The sequence below is a fragment of the Sorex fumeus genome, unplaced genomic scaffold (genome assembly GCF_029834395.1).
Source record: "Sorex fumeus unplaced genomic scaffold, SorFum_2.1 ptg000037l, whole genome shotgun sequence".
Lineage (NCBI taxonomy): Eukaryota > Metazoa > Chordata > Mammalia > Eulipotyphla > Soricidae > Sorex > Sorex fumeus.
The window spans coordinates 20,966,755-20,992,827 of record NW_026606094.1 but is presented as its reverse complement, the minus strand read 5'-3'; the positions used below and the strand labels follow the sequence as shown (position 1 = coordinate 20,992,827).

The 26,073-nt window shown below is 35.6% G+C and overlaps 1 protein-coding gene across 2 annotated transcripts in view; it reads right to left on the bottom strand.

The window, feature by feature from the left end:
• Positions 1–26,073, bottom strand: part of IMMP2L (inner mitochondrial membrane peptidase subunit 2) — a 905,603-nt gene that overhangs the window by 222,115 nt on the left and 657,415 nt on the right. For both annotated transcript variants that reach the window (XM_056118041.1, XM_056118042.1), the window contains exon 6: positions 3,698–3,800. In XM_056118041.1, coding sequence (XP_055974016.1) covers positions 3,698–3,800 — 103 coding nt within the window. The remainder of the gene's footprint in view (positions 1–3,697; positions 3,801–26,073) is intronic.

The following is a 26,073-nucleotide window of genomic DNA, read 5'->3' as shown; positions in this document are numbered from 1 at the left end:
GAATTCCCTTCTTCTAAGAGGAGAAATAAGTCAATCATCCAGAAAGCTGAGAGCTTACTGACCTTACATATATAACCAAGTAATCTGACTGATACGGCATAAACATTAACTGAAAATTCTTGGGAAAATGAAATTTAAAAATTCAAGGTTATTTAAGTGTTTTATAATTAAAAAACTCTAGTTTTATATTTTGAATTACAAATACTTCCTCCAAATTTAACAAATTATTCAGATATTCATTGATTAATCATAAATGTGATTCAAAATCTCTATTCTACAGCATTTTAGCTTCAAGGAAGGATTATAGGGCTTTGCTTCACATTTTTCCTCATTTAAAATTTATTTGGGGGCATGAGTATTAATAATTTTTCTACTCATAAATGTTAATGGAGCACAAAATATGAGAGCTCATACTGTAAGTAAAATAGATGTACTATAACTCATCAAATACAAATAGGTTAATACATGATACGACAAGCCTTTTCCTAGTTCTTCATATAATTTGACAGATAAAGTAATGCTAGGGCTAGGGCTGAAGAGTTTGCTCAATGGGCTGAGTTCATGCTCTATATGAGAGAATCTCTAATGCTACATCGTCTCTTGAGTTCCACTGAAAGTGACCTCTGAGCACAGGCTGAAAACTCCCGAACACTGCTTGATATGTCAAAAAAAATATTGTTATTTGGGAGGGGAGGTTGGGCTCACACCCAAAAGTGCTCAGGGCTTATTTCTGGCTCTACACTCAAGAATTACTTCTGGCGATACTCTGGGGACCATATGGAGTGCCGTATGGGTTGGATGCGTCAAGTCAAACACCCTACCCACTGTACTATCACTCTTGCCCTCATGTCTTTTCTAATAAAAGCATTGCTACCTAAGATAATGAAAATCATGAGGCTATTCCAACCCATGAACCAAAAGCTACCTTGCATGGATATATTTGTATACGTTTAAAAATCAAAAAATTCACTAAATTTATGAGTAGCTTTTTATTTATGAGTTGTAACTACTGATTAAACCTATCATTTTCAGGCAGATTTTATTTTAAAATATCATTTAAGACAAATGGCAAAATAGTGTCTATACATAATTATTTATCGATATATTGTATAATAAAAAGAATGAGATTAGCCTCTGTTACATAGTTCTCACTTGTAGTGTGTCTAAGGGGTATTTGGTAAAGGGAATAGAAAAGCAATCAGAAATCAAAATGTAGTCCCTCACTGGGACCAGAGAGAGTACAGCAGGTAGGAGGCTTGCTTTGCTTATAGCCGCCTATGTTTAATCACATATTATCCCCCAAGCACCACCAGGAGGAATTCCTGAACACAAACTCAGGAAAATCCCCTAAGTATCACCAGGTATGGTCTCAGGTACACAAAAGACACAAAAGAGAAAGAGTCCAGTAAAAGCTTCCCAGTAGATATAGTATGTTGAAGTTTATGTGTAATGCCCACTACTTTATCATCTCTACCCTTCTTTACTAAATAGGAAAGGATATGGAATGTGGCAGGCCTAAAATAACATTAACTATATAAATAGCATTGCATAGTTTGATTAATAAAAATAAATCAAATCAAACTGAAAATTCAGTACTTTACTTTTAGTAGCTAATTATTAAGCACACACCCCATGATTGGTAACACGGAAAGAGACAATCTAACATTTCATCTTGGACTCACCCCTAACCAATTAAAACTCAAAGGAAAGTTACTAAAATTTTAATGTGGACTTAGCAAAGAAGAAACAGTGAATATATTTAATTTACTTGATGAGAAAGAAATAAAACTGCTTATAGAAGATTTATTTTCACTTTCAAGCTGCTACTAAGTTTCTTCAAAACAGTCACTTCTGCTGCACTGTACAGGACCTCCAAATTTTCAATCTATTCTTTCACCTTTGGTGTGCCACACAAGATTAAATTCTATTTTTAAATAATTAATATTCAAAAGTATGAAAAGACCTTATAAGTTTTTATTACCATATCTGCAGCTAGAAAAAAAGTAGTAGTATCATAAATTTTTCTTGCACTTACCCATACTCACAACACTTATCCAAAACCACTTTTCTTATTGTACTCTTAACCAAAGATGAATCTAGTAACTATGTTTGTCAAGATATTATATTATATGCATTTGAAAATGGCACATATCAAAACATTTGGAAATAGCCTGTGTTACGAGGGTTGTGTTGAAAAGGAACCTTCTTCCACTGTTGGTGGGAATATCATCTAATTCAACTTCATCGAAAGCAATATGAAGATCTCTCAAAAAAATAAGAATAGAACTCTGATATGACCCTGAGATGCCAATTCTTGGCATCTTGCACCAAAACACAAAAAATTAATTCAAAAAGATTAATTTCATTCTGAAATTCACTCATTGTTCATTGTCTCATTAGCAAAATAGCCAAGAGATGGAAATAAATCAAATGCTCAACTACAGATGAATGGAATGAAGTTGTGGTATAGGAACACAATAGAATACTATACAGCTCTAAGATATAACAATCATGCAGTTGGCCACTATTGATAGAACTAGAGGATCTTATTCTGAGTGAAGTCAGTCAGAAAGAAAAAGGATAGATACAGAATGATCTTTCTCATATGTGGCACTTAAACATATACAGTAATGTAGCAACAAAGAACAAAGGCAAAGTCACAAGAGAACTGATCCACAAAACTGGCTTTTTAGGGGATGGAGAGTTGAGATGCGGGAATATTGGAATCATTGGGGAAGGCAGGGTGAGAGATGTGATGTTGGAATTATGCAAATTTGGGCTAGAGCAAAAGTACAGAAATTAGTGTGACTTCCATGTGGCCAACTCAGGTTAGATTCCCAGCCCCCTCAATGATTACTGAACATTAGCAGAAATGATCACTGAGCACAGAAACAGGAGTAAACCCTGAGCTCTGCCAGATGTGGCCCAACAGTTCTCTCAAAAAATAAACAATATAGTAAGTCACACAACTTCAATCAATTTTTTAATTGTCAATGTTTAGTTGTATATAAGACTATGTAGATAATTTTTATAAACATCCTTGAACATGCTCAATATTAAGTGATAGTTATGTTAAAAATACTGTTACGTTTAGCTTTAGCAACAATATGGGTAAAGATCACACTTTTTTTTAAAGAAATCAGTTCTACTAACTAAAAGATCTTTTTATTTCAGCTGTCACCTATAATGGTTCATAAGTAGAAAATCCTCCATATATTCAAAATGGAAAAATATAAGAAAATAGTCTAGTCCTCCTAAAATGCGACAAAAAGTAAGAATTTTTGCTCTATACTGACAAAATGTTATACTATTATGGTCGCCATAACACTTTTATTTTTAACAAATAATTTAGAAAAACGATGTCTAGAAGTCCCTTGGACATTTTATTTATTAAATTCTAACTCTAGATATAAGAAACAAACAACTTGTGAACAAGAACCAAAACTTTCCTATTTGGATCAGTCAGCTGAAAGCATCTTTTAGCATTTACTGAAATGTCCAATATTTTTCAAATAAAACATATATGCATATGATTAACCACTTATGTCAATCATGATATTCAAAAAGGAAATTTTCAGACATAAAATACCCCACGATAAAATGCATCATAAGTTTTACCTAGATTACCTGAGCAACGTACCTGCCATACGTTTATTCTACTTCTGAATTTCAGTTCTATCAGTCACAAAAGACTTACCGGACCAAAAGTATTGCTGTCAAAACTATGTCCATGATGATCACCTTCTACCCAGATGTGACCGCGAGGGACTTTGACATACCGGTTTTTATGCCCCATGGTTCTAGAAACAAAGAGCATAACCATTAAGAACACAAAATGGATCAAATAGCTAAACATGAAAAACAGGGAAGGTGAAAAAATACTGTAATAAACGTACAACCAATTGGTATAGGCCAACCATGAGACTATTCCATAATTGCATTTGAAAGTAATAGGTGGCTAAGTCCTGGTCAACCTATATACAATATATTTTTTCATATTCTGTACCAGGAATTTTGTGCTTTAATGAGATGCACTGGTACAGAATAAAGTTTGCTGCTAATTAAATTCACAATATCTTTGTTTTTATAGCAATTTATAAGTCTTAACAAAGTATAAATCTTTTGTTTTCTTATATTTCCTTTACATTGGTGCTCAATGATTAATCAACTTTAAGACTCATATTTGTCAAATAAATTTCCAACTGCACTTTTTATAAAAAAAACCTAGAGACATCTGGCCAAATATTATCTATCAATATTACATTAATATTTTGATAAACACTATCTTAGTTCATAAATTATTCTAAGTGCTTTGGCAGTGGCTCAGAAGTTGGAACATATGCTCAAAAAAGTTGGAACACACATGAGGCCTCTGAGTTTGATCACAGGCACTAGATGGTAACCCCACCACTGCATAAGAGCCCCACCCCTAGCATTGCTGAAAGTGGCCCAAAAGGGAAAAAATGTGAAAATTTATAAGATATATAGAGAGAAACATTTAAACAATTCTGAAATCTATCAAATCATAAACAATAATATGCATTTGGGGGACATACCTAGTAGTACTCAGGGTTTACCCCTTGCTCTGAGCTCATGGATCTCTCCTGGCAGGTTTGAGGACTATACTAGATGCTGGGGATTGAATCCAAGCCAGGAGTGCGCAAGGCAAATGTTCTACCTGCAGTACTGTCACTCTAGCCCTCACAATAGCACGCATTTAAGAGAACTTTTTATATTATAAGTTATTAAGAAAAGCTAAAAACGAGAATTAAGCAAAAGTTCTGTATTAGGGTTGGTTACAATGTAAAATGTTAAAATAGTTTTTCTAATTTTGTCATCGGGGCCTCTTTTGTCAATTTATTAATAAATTAAAATGTTTCTGTCTTTGGACCTCCTTATTCTAATGGTAAATCCTATTCTAATGGTAAATCCATTTCAAAAAAATTGCCAAAAGCATGGACAGGTATTTATTATCAGATATGTTCAAGAAAGTCCTTATATTAAAAGCAAAAGAAAACAAAAATGTATCTATCTAAATGTCCAGCAACATAGGGCTGCTTAAACAAATCATGGTATACCTAATTAAGTAAAGAGGATGGTATTAGAATAAAATATTATCACAATCCAATAATCCATAAATTACTTATGGGGCAGAGATTGTATTTTTTTTAAATTTCTTCTATTCCTCAAAGTAATCAGGAAAATCAGTAGGACAATGAATGTTGATTAAGTGAAATAGCAAGTAAAATATCATTCCTCAAGTCTGTAGAGGTAAGCTCAGAAACTGACCATGGTACATTATTCTGTGAGCTGGAGTCTCTATCAGACCCCATTTGTTAGCTATCAAGTTGTTTATGTGCAGAAGAATACATAAAAAAGGGAAACTGCACATAAATTGGTGCTATAGAAATTAAGACAATTCATTATCTAGAACAGTTCTTAATTTTCAAGATAATTTTAGTGTTGAATTACATTCTTTTAGATAGTAAATCATTCATGCAAGGAAGCAGTGTTGTGGCTATTAGAAGCCCACAGTAAGTTAATGACTGCTGTTCATTTTTAATTACTATTAGGAAGAAGTGTTTCAGCAGAAAAAGAAAAAAGGAAAGGAAAACAAGTTGAACACATCTTACAATTATATACTCTATAATATGTGTTCTTCAATTAAAATAACCCATTAGTTCTTAACATCACTGCTACTTTTATCATGAAATTGCTTCTAAATACCAACACCCCATATCAATTATTAATAATGGGTAGAAGACCCTTATACTTAATAGCAGGAGGACACATTCTCCAAATAACTGTAAAAATTTGTTAACCTTACTCTCTGCTTTTGTCAATAGAAAGAAAACAATACTTGTTTTGTTTTTCAAATGAACATTAACATCAAATTACAAAATAAAACCAACATAAAAATTTCTTTGTTAAATGGTAGGTTTTAAGTCAAGCATATTGTTTTGGATACCAGAAAAACTGGCAGAGAATATGGAAACCAATAACAATTCTATATAAAACTCATTATGTTTTAATGTCATAAAAGTCCAAGAAATCACACATGTGAAAAAAACACTAACATATCACAAAGTACCAGTCAACCACTGAATAGTTGTTTATACTTTCTTCTCTAAAACTTTTAAACCCCATTACAATGCTTTATTTTTTGCACATAACACCATAACATTTACTTCTTCATTTATTTGTTAATTTCCAATCTACCCTCACTACAGTTCAATCTCTAATTTTTCCTTTCTTTTTCACTAGAGCATATTCAGAGTTCTAAGAAAGCATTCCACAAAGTATGCAATGAACATTTTAAAAATAACCATATGAATGAAAGGGGAAAAACATATGCCATAAGGCAGAATATTATGGAAAGGGCATTGAATCTAGAAACAAGCTAACCTAGTTGCACAGTTTCATAGTATCTTCCTATATTGTTCATTTTTAAAATGGGATGAACAAGACATACCCTAACTGGGTTGAGATGAAGTTTAGTGGTTAATAAGGATATTACTGAGTGGTTGCTATGGAGCAGAGCTCTTTCTGCTTCTATATTTTACTTCACACTTTGAAATTCTTGTCCAAAAATCACAGGGACAACTGAATAGAAAAGAGTGGCTTTGTTGGCAAGTAGACCACTTAAGATGGAAACATGTCTAAATCAACGCAGACCATAAAGTAAGTTTCATAAAGAGGATGGGCTTTGGTGTTAGGCCTAGCACAGTAAACATGACATGCATTCAGTCATATTTAGTACTTTATCAGAAAAAATCATACGTATTTTCATGGAGGGAAAGTTGGGCCTGCTTAATGGAGAAACACACAATGAACATATATAAACATATAGATCTTGTATAGGAAATGACAGAGGAATATTATCAGGCTGTAGTAGTTAGAGTGGTAAGGAAGACAAAAAAGAAATATGTCCAACAGGGCACCACTGTCCTCTACGGTGACCATTATTATCCAGCCAGGCATGTAGGACCCATTTCATAAAAAGGAAATTTTAAACCTCTATCTTGGGTCAATCAAAACCAAATGAATAAAAACATGTCTGCTTACAGTGACACATTGTCCTCCAAACTATGCCTCAGACCAGACTGCTTTTGTCCTCTTAACCCCAGAGTCTAAGTTCTAGAGGGACTCAAAAGGGGCACAAAGCTGCAAATTTTTTTTTTATTACAAAGTTAATATTCTCTCAGACAAGATGATAAAACTGTGGTTGTTTCCTTAATTTCAAAACCAGAAAGCCAGAGAGATAGCACAATGGGTAGGGCAAGTACCTTGCATGAGGGTCTTGCCTTGCACATGGAAACCAGGATTTGATCCCTAGTACCCCATATGGTCTCCAGAGCACAGGGCCATGAGGAAGCTCTAAGCAAAGCTAGGTGTGGCCCCAAACCAAAACAAGGCAATCAACACACACATATACAGAGTACTGAATGCAAATAAATTTTGTGTATAAAAGTGGTACACATTAACCTCTTGATCAATAGATTCTTTTATAGCTAAGAGTGTTAATAAGTGAAGCTCTCAATAGAGTTCTAATGTATACTAGAAACCCAATAAGTAGTAGCTATTCATGCTTTTGTTTCCCTTTGTCCACTATTTTCTTTCCTTTCATAATTCAGAATGTGTTCAGCCGCTCTTAACTATTAGCATTAGTCTTCTAAAATTACCTGAGCTATGCTTCAATAATTTCTTTTTCACACAGCCAAGCATGATTATAGACTATTTTTAATGGTATATCTTTTTCAGCTTTTAATCTTATGTCCTTCTGGGATGCTCTAAAACTTACCTGTGAAACACAATATGACTGTTTATGCATACTCAAATTATACATAGTGAAGTAGTTGAAAACACAATCTACTTGTTTTTCTAATCACTTGCATATTTGATGTTGCTATTCTAATAGAATAGTTTACATAGATCTCAGAAAGGTGTGAAAGAACTCTTTGAGCTATAGAATCCTCATAAAACATTCTGTGCATAGTATACATACCACTTCTTGATTTCATCTAATTTATTTTTAAAAAAATAACTCAAAGTAGTTTAAGAATATGACATTAAAATATTGAGCTGGTTTCTTTTAGAATTACCAAAGAAATACAATACTTCTAATAGAATTTCTCTTGAGAAGGAATCTTAAATAGCTTTGTACTCTTGAATTCACATAAAAGAAAGACAAGATAATCTTTCAGGTGATTTAACAGTTAAGTGAGGTGTCAACCTACAAGGTTGCATGTATCTATGGCTTGCAAATAATTTCAGTTTTGACAGCCAAAAATGAGTTCTGTATGGTATTCTAACTACCTGTCTACAAAAACGCATTTTCACTACTAGCTTTACCAAGACAAGTTATCCAGGTCTTATAAATGGAATGAAGAATGATTGCCTCCAATTTGATTTGACCTTGAAAACAATGCTTTTTTTTTGAAGACTATGAATCTTTTGTGTGTCACCAGCTGAATACAAAATTGTCCATTGTAATCCCTGATACCAAAAGGAGGAAATAGGTTAATATTTAAGGTATTTTCATATATATGCAAACAATACATTTATAACTTAGGTAATGTAATGCATATTAATGATTCATAACTGAGAAATTTTTGCTTTTCAAACTATTCTATTGATTTTCCTCACTGTCCAAAGTGGTGGTTGCCCTGTGGATGATTTTGTTCCCTGGACTGGAGATTCCTAAATCTTTGCTGTCATGGAAAGGCCTGGAGTCAAGGATCCCAACCTACAAGATCATTGGCTGGAACCTGATCTTTTTCCAACACTGAACCAGAATAAAGCAATAGACTATTGGAAAGAAAAATGTGGACAGAAGTCTGTTTAAAGTTGACCCCTTTAGGAGAAAAAAATAAAAATTCTTCCTTAAGAATCTACACCCTGTTGATCTAGAAGAGAGAGTGAAGTCCCACGAAACCCAGGTAATGAGAGCCTCACATATGAGTGAACACATTCCTGAACACATCATAAGACACTCCCTACCCATTTTCCATAATTACCACACCATATTTGATGGGGCTCAGACAGTAGGCAACAAATAATAGAGGAAAATCAATCAATCAATCTATCTATCTATCTATCTATCTATCATCTATCATCTATCCATATCATCTATCTACCTCTCAGGGAGCTCAGCAAGCTACTTAGAGTATCCTGCCTGCACAGCAGAGCCTGGCAAGCTACTTGTGGCATTTTTGATATGCCAAAAATAGTAACAATAATGGGTCTCATTCCCTTGACACTGAAAGAGCCTCCAATATGGCAGTTCATTGGGAAAGACAAGTAAGGAGAGGCTGCTAAAATCTCAGGGTTGGGATAAATGGAGATGTTACTGGTGCCCACTTGAGTAAACTGATGAACAATGGGACGGCAGTGATATAGTAATACAGTGATATACCATATCAAAAGGGACTTAGAGTGCCAGAGAGGTAGTACAGAAGGAAGGGCTCTTTCCTTGCACACAGATGACCCAGGCACAATCCCAGACAACCCTTATGGTTTACCAAACACCGAGAAGAGTAATTCCTGTGTGCAGAGCCAGAAAAAGGCCCTCAATATCACTGGGTGTGGGTAAAAACCAAAACCAAAACAAAGCAACCAAAAAAAAATTCCCAACAAACCAAAATGTATTTAGAATTTAGTATTTTGTACAGTGAAGTCAATATAGAAAATTATGACTTGGGTGTTAAAGAGATCTACAAAACACGTAATGTAAAAGTAATGATACCATCTAAAGAAGAGACTAGGAAACAAAAACATGCAGTCTCTGAATGGTAGAGCAGTTTTCACAATTAATGAAAACATGATTTAAGGGGTCCTATATTCAAAGTGTAGGAAACAAATAGGAGAAATAGAAATACCACCTTAATACACTAATAAAGTGCAGAATAGAAAAGATTCCCCTCCCCCAAAAATATAAGGTAAAGGTAAAGGCCCTCCCGTTGTTCATCGATTCGCTCGAGCGGGCCCAGTAACGTCTCCATTGGAGATTTAGTTGTTACTGTGTTTGGCATATAGAATACGTCGCGGGGAGCTTGCCAGGCTCTGCCATGTGGGCGAGATACTCTCGCCCAAAAATATATGTTGGAAAAGTTGCCAAACAAAAGGTTAAATATCTTCAAAGGAACTGAAAGCAGAGTTTCTTTGTTAGGGCATTTAACTTATGTAAAATATAATAAAGCACACAGATCATTCCAGGCACACTATATGGGGTAACAGAGATTGAACCTGTGTAGGTTGATGCATGGTAAGTGCCTTAGCTGCTGTACTACCTCTCTATCCCTCCCAATATATTTTTTTACTTATAACTTTGTTAACCTGAAACTTTTAAGATAAAGTCATGATGTTGTGGGATGGGCTACCTTCCCCCACTTCCCAATACTCCTCGAGACACTGACAGTCACTGATACAAACCAACTGGTGCACCACCAAGTAAGCTCTTCTATTGGCCTTGCTTCAGAGACCATAAATAAATTTTGAAAGAGATCGAAAGCCGCAGTCAATTTCGGACTTGTGCAACGCTGGGGACTGGGGAAAATTTGAGAAGGGGACAGGTCAGCCTGGTGCCCCCACCCAAGCAGAGTCACCAGCAGTGGATTGCTTCCACAATCCAAGATCGTCGCCATACCCACGGTCTCAGGACAGACCTCACCAAGGCATAGCACTGTAGCACTGTAGCACTGTCCTCCCATTGTTCATCGGTTTGCTCGGGCACCAGTAACATCTCTATTGTGAGACTTGTTGTTACCATTTTTGGCATATGGAATACTTCACGGGTGGCTTGCCAAGCTTTGCTGTGCAGGCGGGATACTCTCGATAGCTTGCCAGGCTCTCCGAGAGGGGCAGAGGAATTAAACTGCGGTCAGCCAGGTGGGCCACATGCAAGGCAAACACCCTACCTGCTGTGCTATTGCTCCAGCCCAAGGCATAATCTGCTGAAAATTCTGGAATGCGGATTTTGTGACTGAAATCTCCAGGCGTTCCAGGGGTCGGGATGGGTTACCTTATCCCACCTCCCTGTACTTCAGGAAGCAACAGCAGTTATATCCATATTCAAAAGTGGCACCCAGTTAAAAAGCTACTCCAGCCTTACCATCCCAATAAAAACACCGAATGCCTTGAACACGATGACCTCTTTTTATCTGTATTACAAACCATAATGCAAAATAGGAAAAGAAGAGAGAGAATAAGAAGGAAAGTGCCTCCGATAGAGGGAAACTGGGGGTGGGGAGTGGGGAGTTGGGGGATGGTGGGAGCGAAAAAGTGGACATTGGTCATGGGAAATGTACATGGATGCTGGATTATTGTATGACTGAAACCTAATTATGAACAGTTTTGTAATGGACTATCTCACAGATATTCAATTTTTAAAAATTATTTAAAAAAGTAATATGGAATTCATGCACGCTTCAATCAGTTTAATCAGTGGCTGAAAAAATAGCAGTGCTCGTACATTAAAACAAAATATAATTCATGCAGTAATAAACATTAGGAATCTTGTACTTTTCTGTCCTCAATAGTATAGTATTATATGATATACCACAATAAATACATCAGTAAGCAGTTCATGAACACTTGAGCTCTTGACGCTTTTGTCTATTATCAAAAAAGAAGCTAAGAACATCTGAATATAAGTATTCAGTGGACACATTTATTTCCCTTTGGATAAATATTTTAAAGTGAAATGGCAGGGTCGTAGAAACTCCATGATTAACATTATCATAAACTGCAAAATGTTTTCCAAAGTAATCGTACAAGCAATGTATGAGTTTTAGTTCCACATCTAAACAATTCCTAAGAAGTTTTAAAGCGTCTTTAGCCATTTTAGAAAAATACAGTAATTTTAATATATTAAAACTAATGCTTTTGAATACTTATTCGTCAGTTTCTCTCACTTGATGAATTATCTATTAAATTTTGCAAATGAAACAATTGTTTTTATTATTGAATTATTAATACATCATAACTATTAATAGCACAGCGAGTAGGCTGTTTGCTTGCATGCGGCTGACCCTGGTTTAATTCCTCTGCCCCTCTCTGAGAGCCTGGCAAGCTACTGAGAGTATCTTGCCCACAAGGCAGAGCCTGGCTAGTTCCCCGTGGCATATTCGATATGCCAAAAACAGTAACAACAAGTCTCACAGTAGAGATGTTACGGGTGCCCGCTTGAGCAAATGGATGAACAAGAGGATGGTGCTACAGTATTATAGCTATTAACTCTATTTCTTTTTGGGTGGGGCACACCTAGCAGTGTTCAGGATTTATCCCTAGCTCTGTGCTCAGGAACCATTTCCCGTGGAGGTCTAAGGACCATATTCATTGCTAGGGATTAGAACCAGAATCTACTACTTGCAAGGCAAATTCTTATCTCCTCTACTGTCTCTCCAGTAACGAACTCATTTTTGTTTGCTTTTTGTGTGGGGACCATACCTGGAGATTCACAGAAATTATGCCTAGTAAGTGTTATGTTAAAAATATAGAAATTCTTAATGGTTTTTCTTCAAATATTTTTAATTTTGGTGAAATACATGTGGGGGGGGAGAGTGTAAATTTTGCTAATGTGTAAACTTTTTATACCTGTAAAAATTTTGACTAATAAGATTTATTATTTTTTCTTTCACTTTTATAGATTTGGAAATTTTATTTTTAATATGGTAAGAAAGAATCCCCAATTTTGTTGTTTGCTTTTTGTAGCTGAATATGTAAATTTCACAGAACATTTTTGAAAACATTATTTCTTCATTGAATTATCTTGGGTTACAGAGTATGTTATGTTTCTTCAAAATTCATGGTCAAGCCCTGGTAGACAAAAGTGAGAGTATTTGATAAATAGGATCTTTGGGGAATAATTAGGATTAGGTGATGCAAGGAGAGGGCCTCAAGCCCAGATTAATTATTCTATAAGAAGACACCAAAAGGTTTCCCCTTCCATCTTTCTTTTGAAACTTAATTTTGTTCTCTGCAGTGTAAGAATCTCAACCAACAAAATAAAGGGAAAGGTGGAAACAACTGAGTAAAATTTTTTCTAAAGTCTTGTAATTTTCCTAGTGAAAAGTAGAGATATTATCTATCTTTCTCAAATTTTTACCCCCAGTTTTTGGGACAGGCCCAGCAGTGCTCAAGGCTTGATTCTAACTCTGTGCTCAAGTGCCACTTCGCACAGTGCTCTGGGGACTATATGTGGTACTGGAGAGTGAACTTAGATTGACAACATGCAAGAGAAGCATCTTAACCACTGTACTATCTATTTTATTTATTTATTTATTTATTTATTCATTTATCTACCTATTTATTTATTTGCTTTTTGGGTCATACCCAGAGATTCTCAGGGGTTACTCCTGTCTCTGCACTCAGGAATTACTCCTGGCAGTGCTTGGGGGACCATATGGGATGCTGGGGATCAAACCCGGGCCTGCTACATGCAAGGCAAATGACCTACCTGCTGTACTCTAGCCCCTGTACTATCTTTCTAGTCTGATATTGATTATCTTTATGCTTTGTTTAGTATGATAATAACAAAGATGTACTTTTTGCCAGTAGAAAAAAAATAAAAATGAAAAAAGGTCTCAGCTAAAACAATTCAGCAGAATGTTAAAAAATGAAATCAATAAAAAGTACAGAATAAGATGACATTCAAACACATTTGTGAATATAATAAAAGAATTTATATTACTGATTTAAAAAAAACTGTCAATTCCTCTTAGTACCTGTACTGCAAACCACAGTGCACAAAAGGAGAGAGAGAAAGAGAGAGAGATACAGAGAGACAGATAGAGAAAGGCAAAGAGTGAGAGATATGGAGAGAGAGAGACAGAGAGAGAGAGAGAGAGAGAAGAAAAGTGCTTGCTATAAAGACAGTTTGGGGTGGGGTTATGTTAGGGGATAGTGATGGTGGGAGGGAAAAGGGGGACATTGGTGGCGGAAAATGTACACTGGTGAAGGGATGGGTGCTGGATGATTGTATGACTGAAACCCAATCATGAACAGCTTTGTAATGGTGTGTCTCACAGATAGTGAATTAAAATAAATAAATAAATAAAAAGAGAATATGGAGTTAATGCCTGCTTCAGTCAACTTAATCAGTGGTTGAGTAAATAGCATTATTCCTACATTAAAAAAAAAATAATGTAGGAAAAACTCTAAGGAAAAGTTCTAGCCAAAAGATATTTATTAAAGAAAGAAGAAAAACTGCTGGGAGGCTCCACAGCACCCAGAGAATGCTCCAGGTCCCAAACAGAGCCATGATCACCAGGAAGTCCCGGATGGGGTAGGTGCCACATCCCGCCTTCTCCAGACAGAACCCCGGTGACCATGAGCCTCTACAAGCATAGCTCAGGCATGCGGGAACCAGGACTTTTACTCCAAACTGCATGGACTGTCCTGGCTCCCAGGTAACCTTTGATTCCAGAAGTCACGCCCACAACCCGTTCCCCAGCGCCATCTTTACAGCACACAGCAACAAAGAAGAAAAACCGCTGGGAGGCTCCACGGCTCCCGGAGAATGCTCCAGGTCCCAAACAGAGCCAAGAACGCCGTGAAATCCCAGATAGGGTAGGTGCCACATCCTGCCTCCTCCAGATGGAACCCCGGTGACCATGAGCCTCTACAAGCATAGCTCGAGTATGCAGGAACCAGGACTTTTATTCCAAACCACGCGGCTGCTTATGTGGCTTCGTGACATCTCCTTATATACAAAGTAATCAATGGAAAGTAAATCATCCAACATTTCTCAATGAAAATCAGGCTTAACTCTTACAAACCACAACACCCGACAGGAGAGAGAAAACAACAGGGAAATCCCTGCTACAGAGGCAGGATGGGATGGGGGGGATTGGGGGTGGGAGGGATACTGGGATCCATGGTGATGGGAAATGGTTACTGGTGGAGGGATGGGTATTCAAAATAAATAAATAAATAAAAATTTAATTAAAAAGATATTTATTAAAGTAATGAAGCAAAAGACACAGAATACATGGTACAAAATAAGAAAAATAAATCAGAAAAAAGCAATGGCTAAATGACATCAGATAAAGTGAGATCAAGTTCCTCAGATAAAGTAGAATTTCTAACAGGAGCTGATCATGAAATGTCACCAATGCTTGGTTTAGAAAGATTTTCAAGAACTATGTCTATAACATTTTACTAAATTGTTAAAATTTGTTCTTCAAATTCATGATGAAAGTGAGTATATGAAGAACCCCAAAGATCACTTTGGGATCACAATATGGGAAACTTTTTTTTTGTGACTCAATTTTGCCATTCTCTGTTCTAAGCCTAAATGATGCCAATTGTTGTATTTCCTTAGTAATTAAATGCTGAAGTATAGAGACTAAATATTCTATTCCTTGAAGCTTGTATTGAATTAGAAATGAAATTTACATAATTAATAGAGGGTGAAGTTAAGCAAATTAAGTGATAATATTTCTAGAAAAATGAATCCCCTATTGCTAACAAGAGATTATATATCTCAAGATCACGGTTGGAAAAACCCTAACAATAATAACTACTTTATTTTTCAGAAAAAAAAGTAAAAAAGCATTTATGTGTAGTTACCTGGTAAGCTACTGGTAGGGTAAAGAGATAGAAACTAGATTATGTAATATTGTTTTCCTAGCACCACAGATCAGAACTACTTGAGATTCAAAAATATAGGTCCGAACATCTTTTCACTATAAAAAAAAATAAAATGTCATTTCTAAACAGACTGTGGACTGTTGCTAGGTGATCAGAGCAAATCTATTTAGTTCATTTAAAAGTTAGATTTACACATCCTCAAAATAAAGTACAGAATTAATTTTAAATTTAATATGAGTGCTTATAGTAAAGTGGGGAATGTATCTAATGAAGAATATTTTTGGTGTATTTTCTTTCTAAATTTGGATTGTCGGAGAATAATTATGGTAATTATTAGACAATTATGGATTATCTCCTCTTGTTAAACATATACTTTAAAAACACCTATGAAAATTCATAAAAATCACTTCATTATTAGTAAGATTGAGAGAAAGATATGGACCCTGGTGGGGTCTGGTGTAAATATCTTAGAGTTTCTGGACAACTCCAAATGCTACAATACTAACATCCTAGTAGGAGCACATCAGATTGGATGGGAATGTAACATAGAAGCCAACTAAATTCATCCTACAATTCTAGGATGTTGATTATTCTCTGATATTAAATATCAGACCCCACTCACATAAGATTAGTCATGTACATGATATAATTTTGGATATGCAATGGAATAGAAGTTTATGCTTGTTTCATGAGCTAAGGTTAAATATCTGAGAATAAGGTTATTAACAATGTGACAGTAGGAACTCTATTTTTTTCATTGTATATATATTTTTAAAATGAGTAGAAATTGAAACTGTTGGTGGGATACATAAAAGAAAAAGATAATGTCCTTCTAACAAGATTTATAATTTATACCATGATTTAAAACATGAGAAACAGAAATTCTCTGTGAAATATGTACATCAGTCTAAACTATAGTAGATTATTTGTGTATCTGTGAGTCTGTGTGTGTGTGTGTGTGTGTGTGTGTGTGAGCCTGTGTGTCTGTGATCATGTCTGTGGGAGCATGTGTGTATGCATGGGAGCGTGTGTGTGACCATGCATGTGTGTAAGCATGTTTGAGTGAGTGCATGTGTGTGTGTGTGTGTGTGTGTGTGTGTGTGTGTGGTGGGGGAGAGTTCATTACTCAGGCTCCATATCAGGGTCTCACACATGCCAGACATGCACACTACTCCTGAGTGACATTCCAAGCTCCAAATGTAATTTTTAAAATTAGAAAGCAAACAAATAGTAAATGCAGAGAAAATAATGATTTTGGATATTGTTAGTTCTATGGGGGTTCAAAGGCTAGTTTCAAACTACTCATAAAAGACATGTGAATATTTGTATTAAGATATGAAAAACAGATAAAAGGTAATAGGTAAAGAAATTGGTGTGAAATTAAAATCCCATTTACAGGAAAAAAAATTTTCATCCTTAGCTTATTATTTCCTTCAACTATACCACACAAATAAAGGATAATCTTTTATTAGTCTTCTAGTAAAATATCTGTTATTATGTTCATATGGAAAACTAAATATATTTAAATTAAGGCACTAGATATTGATTTTTAAAAAATATTAAATTTTATTCTGTTATATAGGCATACTAATTAATTTTTTCTACTTATTTTAATGTCATCGATTTACTCAATGAACAATGGGAGGACAATGCTACATTGCTATTTTAATGTCAACACTTACATAGCTGTTCACGATGCATTTGTTACAGGCATTCAATATCCCAAAAACAATTCCATCACCACTGTATCCTTCCCTACACCATTGGTCGCCATTTCCCCAACCATCCTTCAAGCCTGCCCCTTAGCAGGTCCAAAATTATTTATTTTATATTGTTTTCTTACCACTAAATGGGTAGTGGAATTACAAAAAAAATATACTAAAGTAAGAGAAAATTTGTGAAAAGAATTATATCTCACCATAGGGACATTGAACCCCTATATGAGGGTTTACAAAGTTGTTTCTAGTTTAGCCGTCAGTGTTAATGTTTTTGTTAATGGGGCTTAGTTAGCTTCTATGTGACATTCCCATCCAATGCAGTGTGCTCCTAGTAGGAGTGTTTGGAGATGTCAGAAATACAGGAATAGTTTGCTGGGCAGTGAGCTTACATGGAAAGGATGCTAGAACATAGGTGTGGCTTCCAGGGCTTCAGATGAGGGGAGAGAAGGATGGAGGTGTGGGAGGAGGTCACCCACCACCACTCCGAGAAGGCCCAGAGTTTTCTGTCAAAGCACCCTGGTGTACCTGAAAATTTCAGCAGTTTGACATCTCTGTGGAGTTTAGTCGTGAGGCGGTGGAGTCCAGCTGGAGGCATTGGAACAGCTGTTGGGGGGTGAGTGAGGTTTGCCAAGGCTTTGGCAGGGCAGGAACTTTGCCACCCACCTCCTGAGATCACCCCATAGACATGCTCAATTTAACTTAAATCGTACTTGTGAGGTTTGCTCAGAACAAAAGGCAAAGGGGACCAAATGGCAACCGGCTGACCAGAGAACACACTCTCGAATCAAAGATCACTCTGCCCCCTGCACAAATTCATGGTACACCTGACGACAGGACGCCACCACGCCATATCCCGTACTTTTCCACATTGACCCTCCACAGGTAACAAAGCCAGACCAAATGGTGGGACCAAACACGGGTCCCACCAGTGTTTTTTCTCTTTTCCCACACAAGACAACTTAAAAAGCCCCCTTTAGTCTACCCCAACCTCTCCAGGCATCCATCTAGGAGTATACTTTTCTATTTCTTCGCTTTATAATAAATTTCTGTTCCTCCCGGTTCATGGGCTCTGTCCCTCTCTCTGCACTGGGGACAGGGTTCTCAAATCTATCAATATTGAGTCAAAACTTTTAAGTAGTTAAAATATTGACTTATGGGATGATTTTAAATATATAGCTATATGAATATAAAAAAGACAACCCCAATATTAAAGAGAATATATATAACTTGCATGTATTTAAAATAGGTTCCTACAAAATTGTTAATCAATAACTGAAAAATTCAAATCTCCTAATTGATTCATATGTTGTTAAGATGAATCCTATCTTGAATTGAAATAGTGATGTATGATTCTATGCTTGGTTTGCTAACAGACCAATTTACATAAAATACTGAACTTGTAATACTTATTTCTATTTTTTAAAATCAATATTTGTTAAAAATGGTATTGCTACATTTGTTTTACAAAATGTAGACAAATAATTTCTCAGGTGCCTGTGTCATTTATCATTTACTTTCATAGGTTTCTCCTGCGTGCTAGTTATATAAGATAGAAAAACATTCCAGTTTTTTTTAATGTAAGAGCAAATTATGCCTACATATCAGAGGGATTATTAACAATACCCCATCTGTTTGCTCTCACCCTGGTATTAGAAGCTTAACTTGTTTTTTTAGTATTAAGAGGAATGTTTATTATTTTATTTTCTATAAACAAAATTAATGAGCCTTTGGTTGAACCATCAGTAGAACAAATTAACAAAAAGAATGTCCCACAAACACAGATCACTAAACAATAGCTCTTAAAAAAATATTCCCTGAGTATAAGGTACAAAAGACAACCTTGAAGTGAGAAAGAAATGTGCCAAAGGGAAAATTAACATGTATTTTTATTCTCTTAAATTCTTGTTCTGCCACTTCCTAGTGTCATCATCATAGACTCTGGGGCCTCAGAATAATACAGGATAATAAAAATAAATACTTCAGAGGAAAGTGATAAAATATAAAACATAATAGTTTTAGACTATTATGTAGAGGAGGAGACTCCAGTAAATGATAGTTATTATTATCAGAACTAGGGAGTAAGCTTTGCCATTCTTATGATATACCAATAAATGAAGGGAACTAGAAAAATACTTCTTAGTTTAATTAGTTAAATTGTGCCACACATATTGAATTTCACTAGTATCAAGAACATTTAGGCACTAGAGATGAAATCACAAAAAAAGATATAGACCTGCTCCAAAAGAATTCCATTTGATTAGGTAAACTGATAATGTTAAACAGACAATTTCAATTCAAATGGGTAAATTCAACGTTAGAGATGCAAATAGGACAAAATAGGAAATGAACAAGAGATACCCATGTTAGGTAAGACTGCACAAACACTTTGATAGATTACACATAGAATATAGACAATATATTGAACATTGAGACATGGAACTATACATAATAGTCCTTCAGTTCAACATATGTAAATTATGTAATGGGAAAAAAAGCATTGCATGCCACAAAATTTTAAATTTGAATTTTTGATTTTGGGCCACACATAGTTTTGGTTGGTGTTTATTCCTATCTCTGTGTTAGGCATCACTCCTACCTGGGCACAGGGGACCATATGCAGTGCAAGGAGCAGAACCCTGATCTGATGCATGCAAGACAAACACTCTACCAGTGAGCCAAAACATTTAAGGAACAAATATGTACTTTTATGATAAAGTAAAATCTGCATTTTAGATAACAGGAGAATCTATAAGTCACATATTAAAAATGGAGTTGAAAAAAGTTTTTTTAAACAAGACTAAAAATCACTGTCACTGTCACTGTCCTCCTGTTGTTCACCGATTTTCTTGAGCAGGCAAAAGTAACGCCTCCATTGTGAGACTTGTTTTTACTGTTTTTGGCATATTGACTATGTCACAGGAAGCTTGCTAGGGTTTGCCATGCGGGCGAGATACTCTCGGTAGCTTGTCAGGCTCTCCCAAATTTATTCCCCAAATAAGCTATGGATAGAGAAGATAATTAGGGGGAGGTGCTGTTGGGGGTCATAACAGGTTGTGCGAAGGGCTTCCTCTAGGTTGTACTCAGGGAACACTTCTGACGGTGCTAAGGGGACTAGGTACAAGGTAAGAGGCTAAACTCTTTTAACTATCTCTATGGCCCCTGAGGAGGCAATTTCTTAATGCACCACTTTAAGAAGTTCTCAGTGGGCTTGAGAATTAAACTGAAATAAACTGATTAACTGGAGTAAAGTATACTGAGGCATATAAATATTAAATTATATGAGAGCCCTCATAAGAAATTAAGACCCTAAGAAGCCAAAGAACTAACCTGTGTCTGTAATTGGTTGAATACAGAGAGATAATAATAGAAAAAAGCGATCTTGGATCTATGTGGGGAAGCTTAAAAAGATAAGAATTATTTGAGAAAGTCTGTTTATATAGAATTCTTCTGGTCTCAATTTCTTGTCCTTCATGATAAGAGCATTGCTTTACTTTCAGCACAGAGACAACATCTTTCACATAAGAATTTCATCTCCTGCTTTTAAGAAAAAGAGGAAACGGCGTTTTTTTGTTGTTATTTTTTTCCTTCCAAGTCCCTCTAACTTGAAATAATCTTTATGCCAAAGTAACATATTTTGTAGAAGCATGGCATATTCTGCCACTCTTATAGATGAAAAAAAAAACACCCCATGCCCAATAAAACATAAACAACAAAATCTCAAAACCAAAAAGTAAGAAAAACAAAACACACAATCATATTCAGGATTTCCTAGGGGTGGTGAGATGTAGGATAACATTGTTTTGTCCACCCTGCATAGCCTCAGTAGCTTAGGTTTATTGGGTTGCTCTGTGTTCACTTGTAACTTCTTTCTTTTTGCTCTGTTGACTTGTAGATATTGTTTTTCTCTTCTCCCTAAGTCTTTTGCATAGTTTATTCAGAGCAATGTCTCTTTTGTATGGACACAAGAAGACAGTATATGCTATGCTTTTGTAACGTGACTCTCAGTGATATTTTCCTCCTGGGCATCTGTTCTCTTGACCTTGTCCTTACTTCCTAGCACCCCAAAAAGCAGGGTCCCAACGAGGGACTGGATGGAACCAGGGCAAGCGGTAAGCTATGTGCTATCCTGGCATCGAGATGGACCTGGCCAAAGTGCCATTATAGTTAACTATAATTTAAGAGCTTAACTTTAAGTTAAATGCTGTCATGATCCAGAAAGTAATAACTAGATTTGGACCCTACTAGGGCTAGGAAAGATTAATCTGGCCTGAGTGCTGTAGTCTGAGTCTGTGGCAGGATGTTCTCAGGAGAGCTGCCCTACAAGCCTCAATGTATCTCTTACTGTGTCCATACAAAAATAACTAATATTAAAATGTTGATTGAGTTATTGGACTAAGTAAGGGAGAAAAACACCTTAAGAGGTATTTTGCCCTTGGGCAATCAGGAAGGGCTTTGGCATGCCTCTTAGGTGGTGTTTCCTTTGAATTTGGTGGGCCCTCAGGAAGGGCTTTCTTGTGTTGATTTTGCTACCAGACTGGTTGTGTAACATGGTCCCAGAGGGCAAGGGACAAGTAGGGGTGGAGAGACTAGTGGACTGGAGGCCGACTCCAGAGCTGGGATCCAGGAATGAGAGGCTAAGAAGGAGAAGTCGAGGAAAGAAGAGAGAGTTGGAGAGATGAGAGAGAGTTCAGGGTAGCAAGATGGACCAAGAAGAGACTAGCAAAGGGAACAGGATGCGAGATGGAGCGTGGAGAGATGAGCAGAAGAGACAGGAAGAGACAGGAATGAGGGGTAGTGTGAGACTAGAATGGGAGGCTCAGAGAGGCTGAAGCAGGCTCGTGGGGAGAATGGAATAAAAGGCATCTGATCAATCAACCGGCTTGGCCCTCTTTCTTTCATGGCCCGGGCTATCCCAGCTGGGAGAGCAGCTTGGGACCAGCCCGAACCTGGGCAGCCAGGGGAAAGCCAAGCAGCCCCTCAGAATTTTATACAGTGAGGGTTGGTCCTTATTTGTGATTAAAATGAAGAGAGATAACCAAAGGGTAAGGATTCCTTCTGATAGACTGAGGTTTCTCTGGTTCTTCCTGATATGTCATCACAAAAATTCAGATGACGCCATCGATACTTGATCTCCTTTTATGGGTGATAGTCTCTGGAAATGATTATACTGCTATATTAAAATGATTGATTTAATGTTTTTAAACTACATTCTAGTACAGAGAGAAAACTATTTCATCATGAAATAGGCAATAGCTGATTTGCTTTCTTTTTCTCTATTCTTTTTAGGGCTCTACTTTGTTTTTTGAGAAATCTTGTTATAGATAACTACTCACCTTCCATGGTTATAAAACTATTTGAGTTTCAAATTATTATAACATGTGCCTTTTTTTGAACTTCATTTAATTTTTTAATTGCTTTTAAAGTTTTAATGAGCTCTCAAAATTTGTATATATAATATATACATGTATATATATATATATATATATCACAAGAACCAATTGAAGTTTGATTAAATTCAATTTGAGGTCAGTCTTTTTACATCATAAATAATGCAAAGTATTAGATCTACCTAATCAAAGTCAGTAGGCATTCATTTAATCATCAATCATATTTCCAACTGAATATTCCTTAATATGTCATAATTTAAGATTTTTATTCAAATAATATTACTGAGGGGAAATATAATGACTTCTTAAAAGAGTTACCATACTAGATTAAACATTTGACAGCTATAGCTTATTCTTCATAAACTATAAATATGAGTAAAAGCAGTTTTATAAAGTACCAAATAAGGCATCTTGCTAATTCAAGTCTAAATTGCTTCTGCCTACATGAACATATATTAAAAACCCATATTATAATGTCTAAAATATCAGCATTCATATGTAAATAAGTGTGTGAGTTGCTTGAGAGAGAGAACAGATTATTTTTTTAACCTATACATAGGATTACTACAGGGTGACAGGGTATTACTTTGAAAATTTGGGGCTACAAAGCATAGATGATGCTATGAGTCAGAATACCTGTGTGTCAAGTAGTTCTTATTAAAAATAACATTTATTTAAATCTTTTTAAGATACATATTTCTTACTTATCTTTAAATGTTTTTTATCAGTGGTCTAAACCTCTATTAAGGAAAAAGCCATTTTCTCATCTCCCAAGAAACGTGCACTTGAATATATGTCAGACATTTCCATTATGGATCAAAAATTTGAGGAATTTTCAGTTTAGATAGAAATAGAAAATCAGTTTAAATAAGATTTGTTTTATTGAAGTTCTAATGTTTAGAATCTCATAGTATATCATCATTGATTATATGCTAAATTATTTTGAAAAAAGGTAGGGTGCACCCACAATGTGAAGCATTTTAATGGAAGTGGCAACAATTATTTGACAAAATATATGATAAATCAGAATAATATTCAACAACATAAAATTATTATTTACCAAATTTGTCTGATGATTGTCTAACCTGTAGGAAATTTGATTCCAAGGCCAGGAGATAGTATGGAGGTTAAAGCACTTTCCTTGCATTCAGGTGATCCCAGTTTAATCTCTGACAGTGCATATGGTCCCCGAACAACACCCAGAAATGAGAACGGTACCAGGAATAAGTCTTGATCACCATTGGTGTGACCCAAGAAACAAACAAACCAAAAAAAAAAAAAATAAAAAGCAAGGAGAAAAAAAGGGCGAAAGAGGAGGAGGAAGAAATTGTATTCCAGTGGATAAGGTAAATCTTAAATATATATGTATTTAAATATATATAGATAATTTTGTTAAGATCTATATTGAAGAATCCATTCTCTCTCTCTCTATATATATATACCTTCTTCATATTCTGCCTTGTATTGCTGTCTTCCTAATATTATGAAAATTTTTAAATGATTTAAATTGCCTTTCAGAAGCTGGTTCTGAGTAGGAATGTATGTGTGTTTTTGCTATTGTTTTGTTTTGCTTTGGGGACACATAACAGCTTAGTGCTGGGGAATCAGTATGGCAGTGCTCCAAGGAGCTTGTGATTCAGAGGACAGAACCTGGACTGGATACTCTATGTGCAAGGAAAATCCTCTACCACAAACTACACTCTTGTGAAATTTTGAACTAGATAAAAATCCATAGCTCAAATAAAGTCTTTCCTAAAACCATAAGCAAATGCATTGTTTATAATTTCCAGTCCCTGAGTTTGTTTTAGATTAGTCTTACCATGAAATTGAAAAAAGAAAAAAAAAAGATTCAGTTTTATTGATACCTGGGATCCAGCAAACACCTGCATCTTCCTTAGTTGCCAAATTTTTCCTGTCCATCAGTATCTCCTTCATGGACTCCTGCACTTAACCCCCCCTCCCTCACCAGTTTTTGAGCCTGTGTTTTTATTTACCTTGATTCCTTCTCCATATAAGTTTAAATCATGCCATACTTCTCCTCTGCTAAAAAATTTTTTTTCACCAGTATCTGTATCTTTCTATCACACACAATAAAACCTGGCTTTATTGCTGCCACTTATAAGCTTTAACCACCAGCCTTAACACTATAAAACCTGACTTTATTGCTGCCACTTTTAAGCTTTAATCCCAGTCTTAACACTATAAATATTTTAAGTCAGAAAATTCAGGGTCATGGGTCTCAAGTCAAGGTAGAGGATAACAGAAATGTGAAAGTCAGTGAAGGGCTGACGGCAAGAGTTGGGGAAGCAGGTACTCATGACCTGAGCAAGCATGTGAGGCTTAGGAAAAGGCTGCAGTCATCGGAGAGGATCTCAAAATCACACATTCATTCTTGATCATGCCATTTTTAAAACATACAATGCAAGATTTATTTCGTAATCTTTTCATGTAAGTTATTCTCTTTGGGCAGTAGCCCACAACTTGAACTGAAAAGTCTTTCCTAAACCATAATGAAATCCATTGTTTATAATTCCCAGTTTCTGGGTTTGTTTTAGATCGGTCTTATCATGAAAATGATACATTTGCCTAAAATCTACTTTGTCATCTACTATCTCTGAAAAAAACATAGTAACTTAAAAGACATTAATGGCAAAATCTGAATACAGAATCATTCAGATATTCTAATATTTACCCCAGGTTTTTACATTTATCTCAAAATATTTAATAGCATTTAAAAAATAAACTCTTAAATAGCATTTAATTGCATTTAAATAGCATTTAAAAAATAACTCTTAAAACTATTTAGAGAGTTTTAAATAAACTCTTTAAAATGTATATTTCCAAATATCTACTTTTTCTTACTTATGTTTCATCAGTTTGTATAATAAGAAAATTAGGTAGCAATAATAAAAAGTACAACCAGCATAAACATTTTGGGGGAATTACCACACTTACTTTTTTCAACACACATTTTCACTGGTGGGAAAAATAATATAGCATTACTAGAATGGAATGTTTAGCTGGGAGAAGTAGCGATCACAGGCCTCAGACAAATGTTTTTATTTGGAAAACAGGATCCAGTTGATTTCAGGAGTAATAAAGAACATGAATTAATCAAGCTGATCTATTCAACAGTGAACATTGAATTCATTTAGGAGCGCATCTCTTAAGTTCAGGGTTACAGAATAGCAGACAGGAGAAAACATCAGTGAAAACTGAAAATGTAGAGATGGACAGAGAAGAAAAAGAGCAACCTCAGCCTCACTCCTCAGTATCTTCCAGGGGGTCTAACTATAAAGACTTACCCCCTCCCCCGCAGCCCAGCAAGAACATTAGAAAGCCAGTGGGAAAAACATGTAGAAAAACACCAAGCTCAA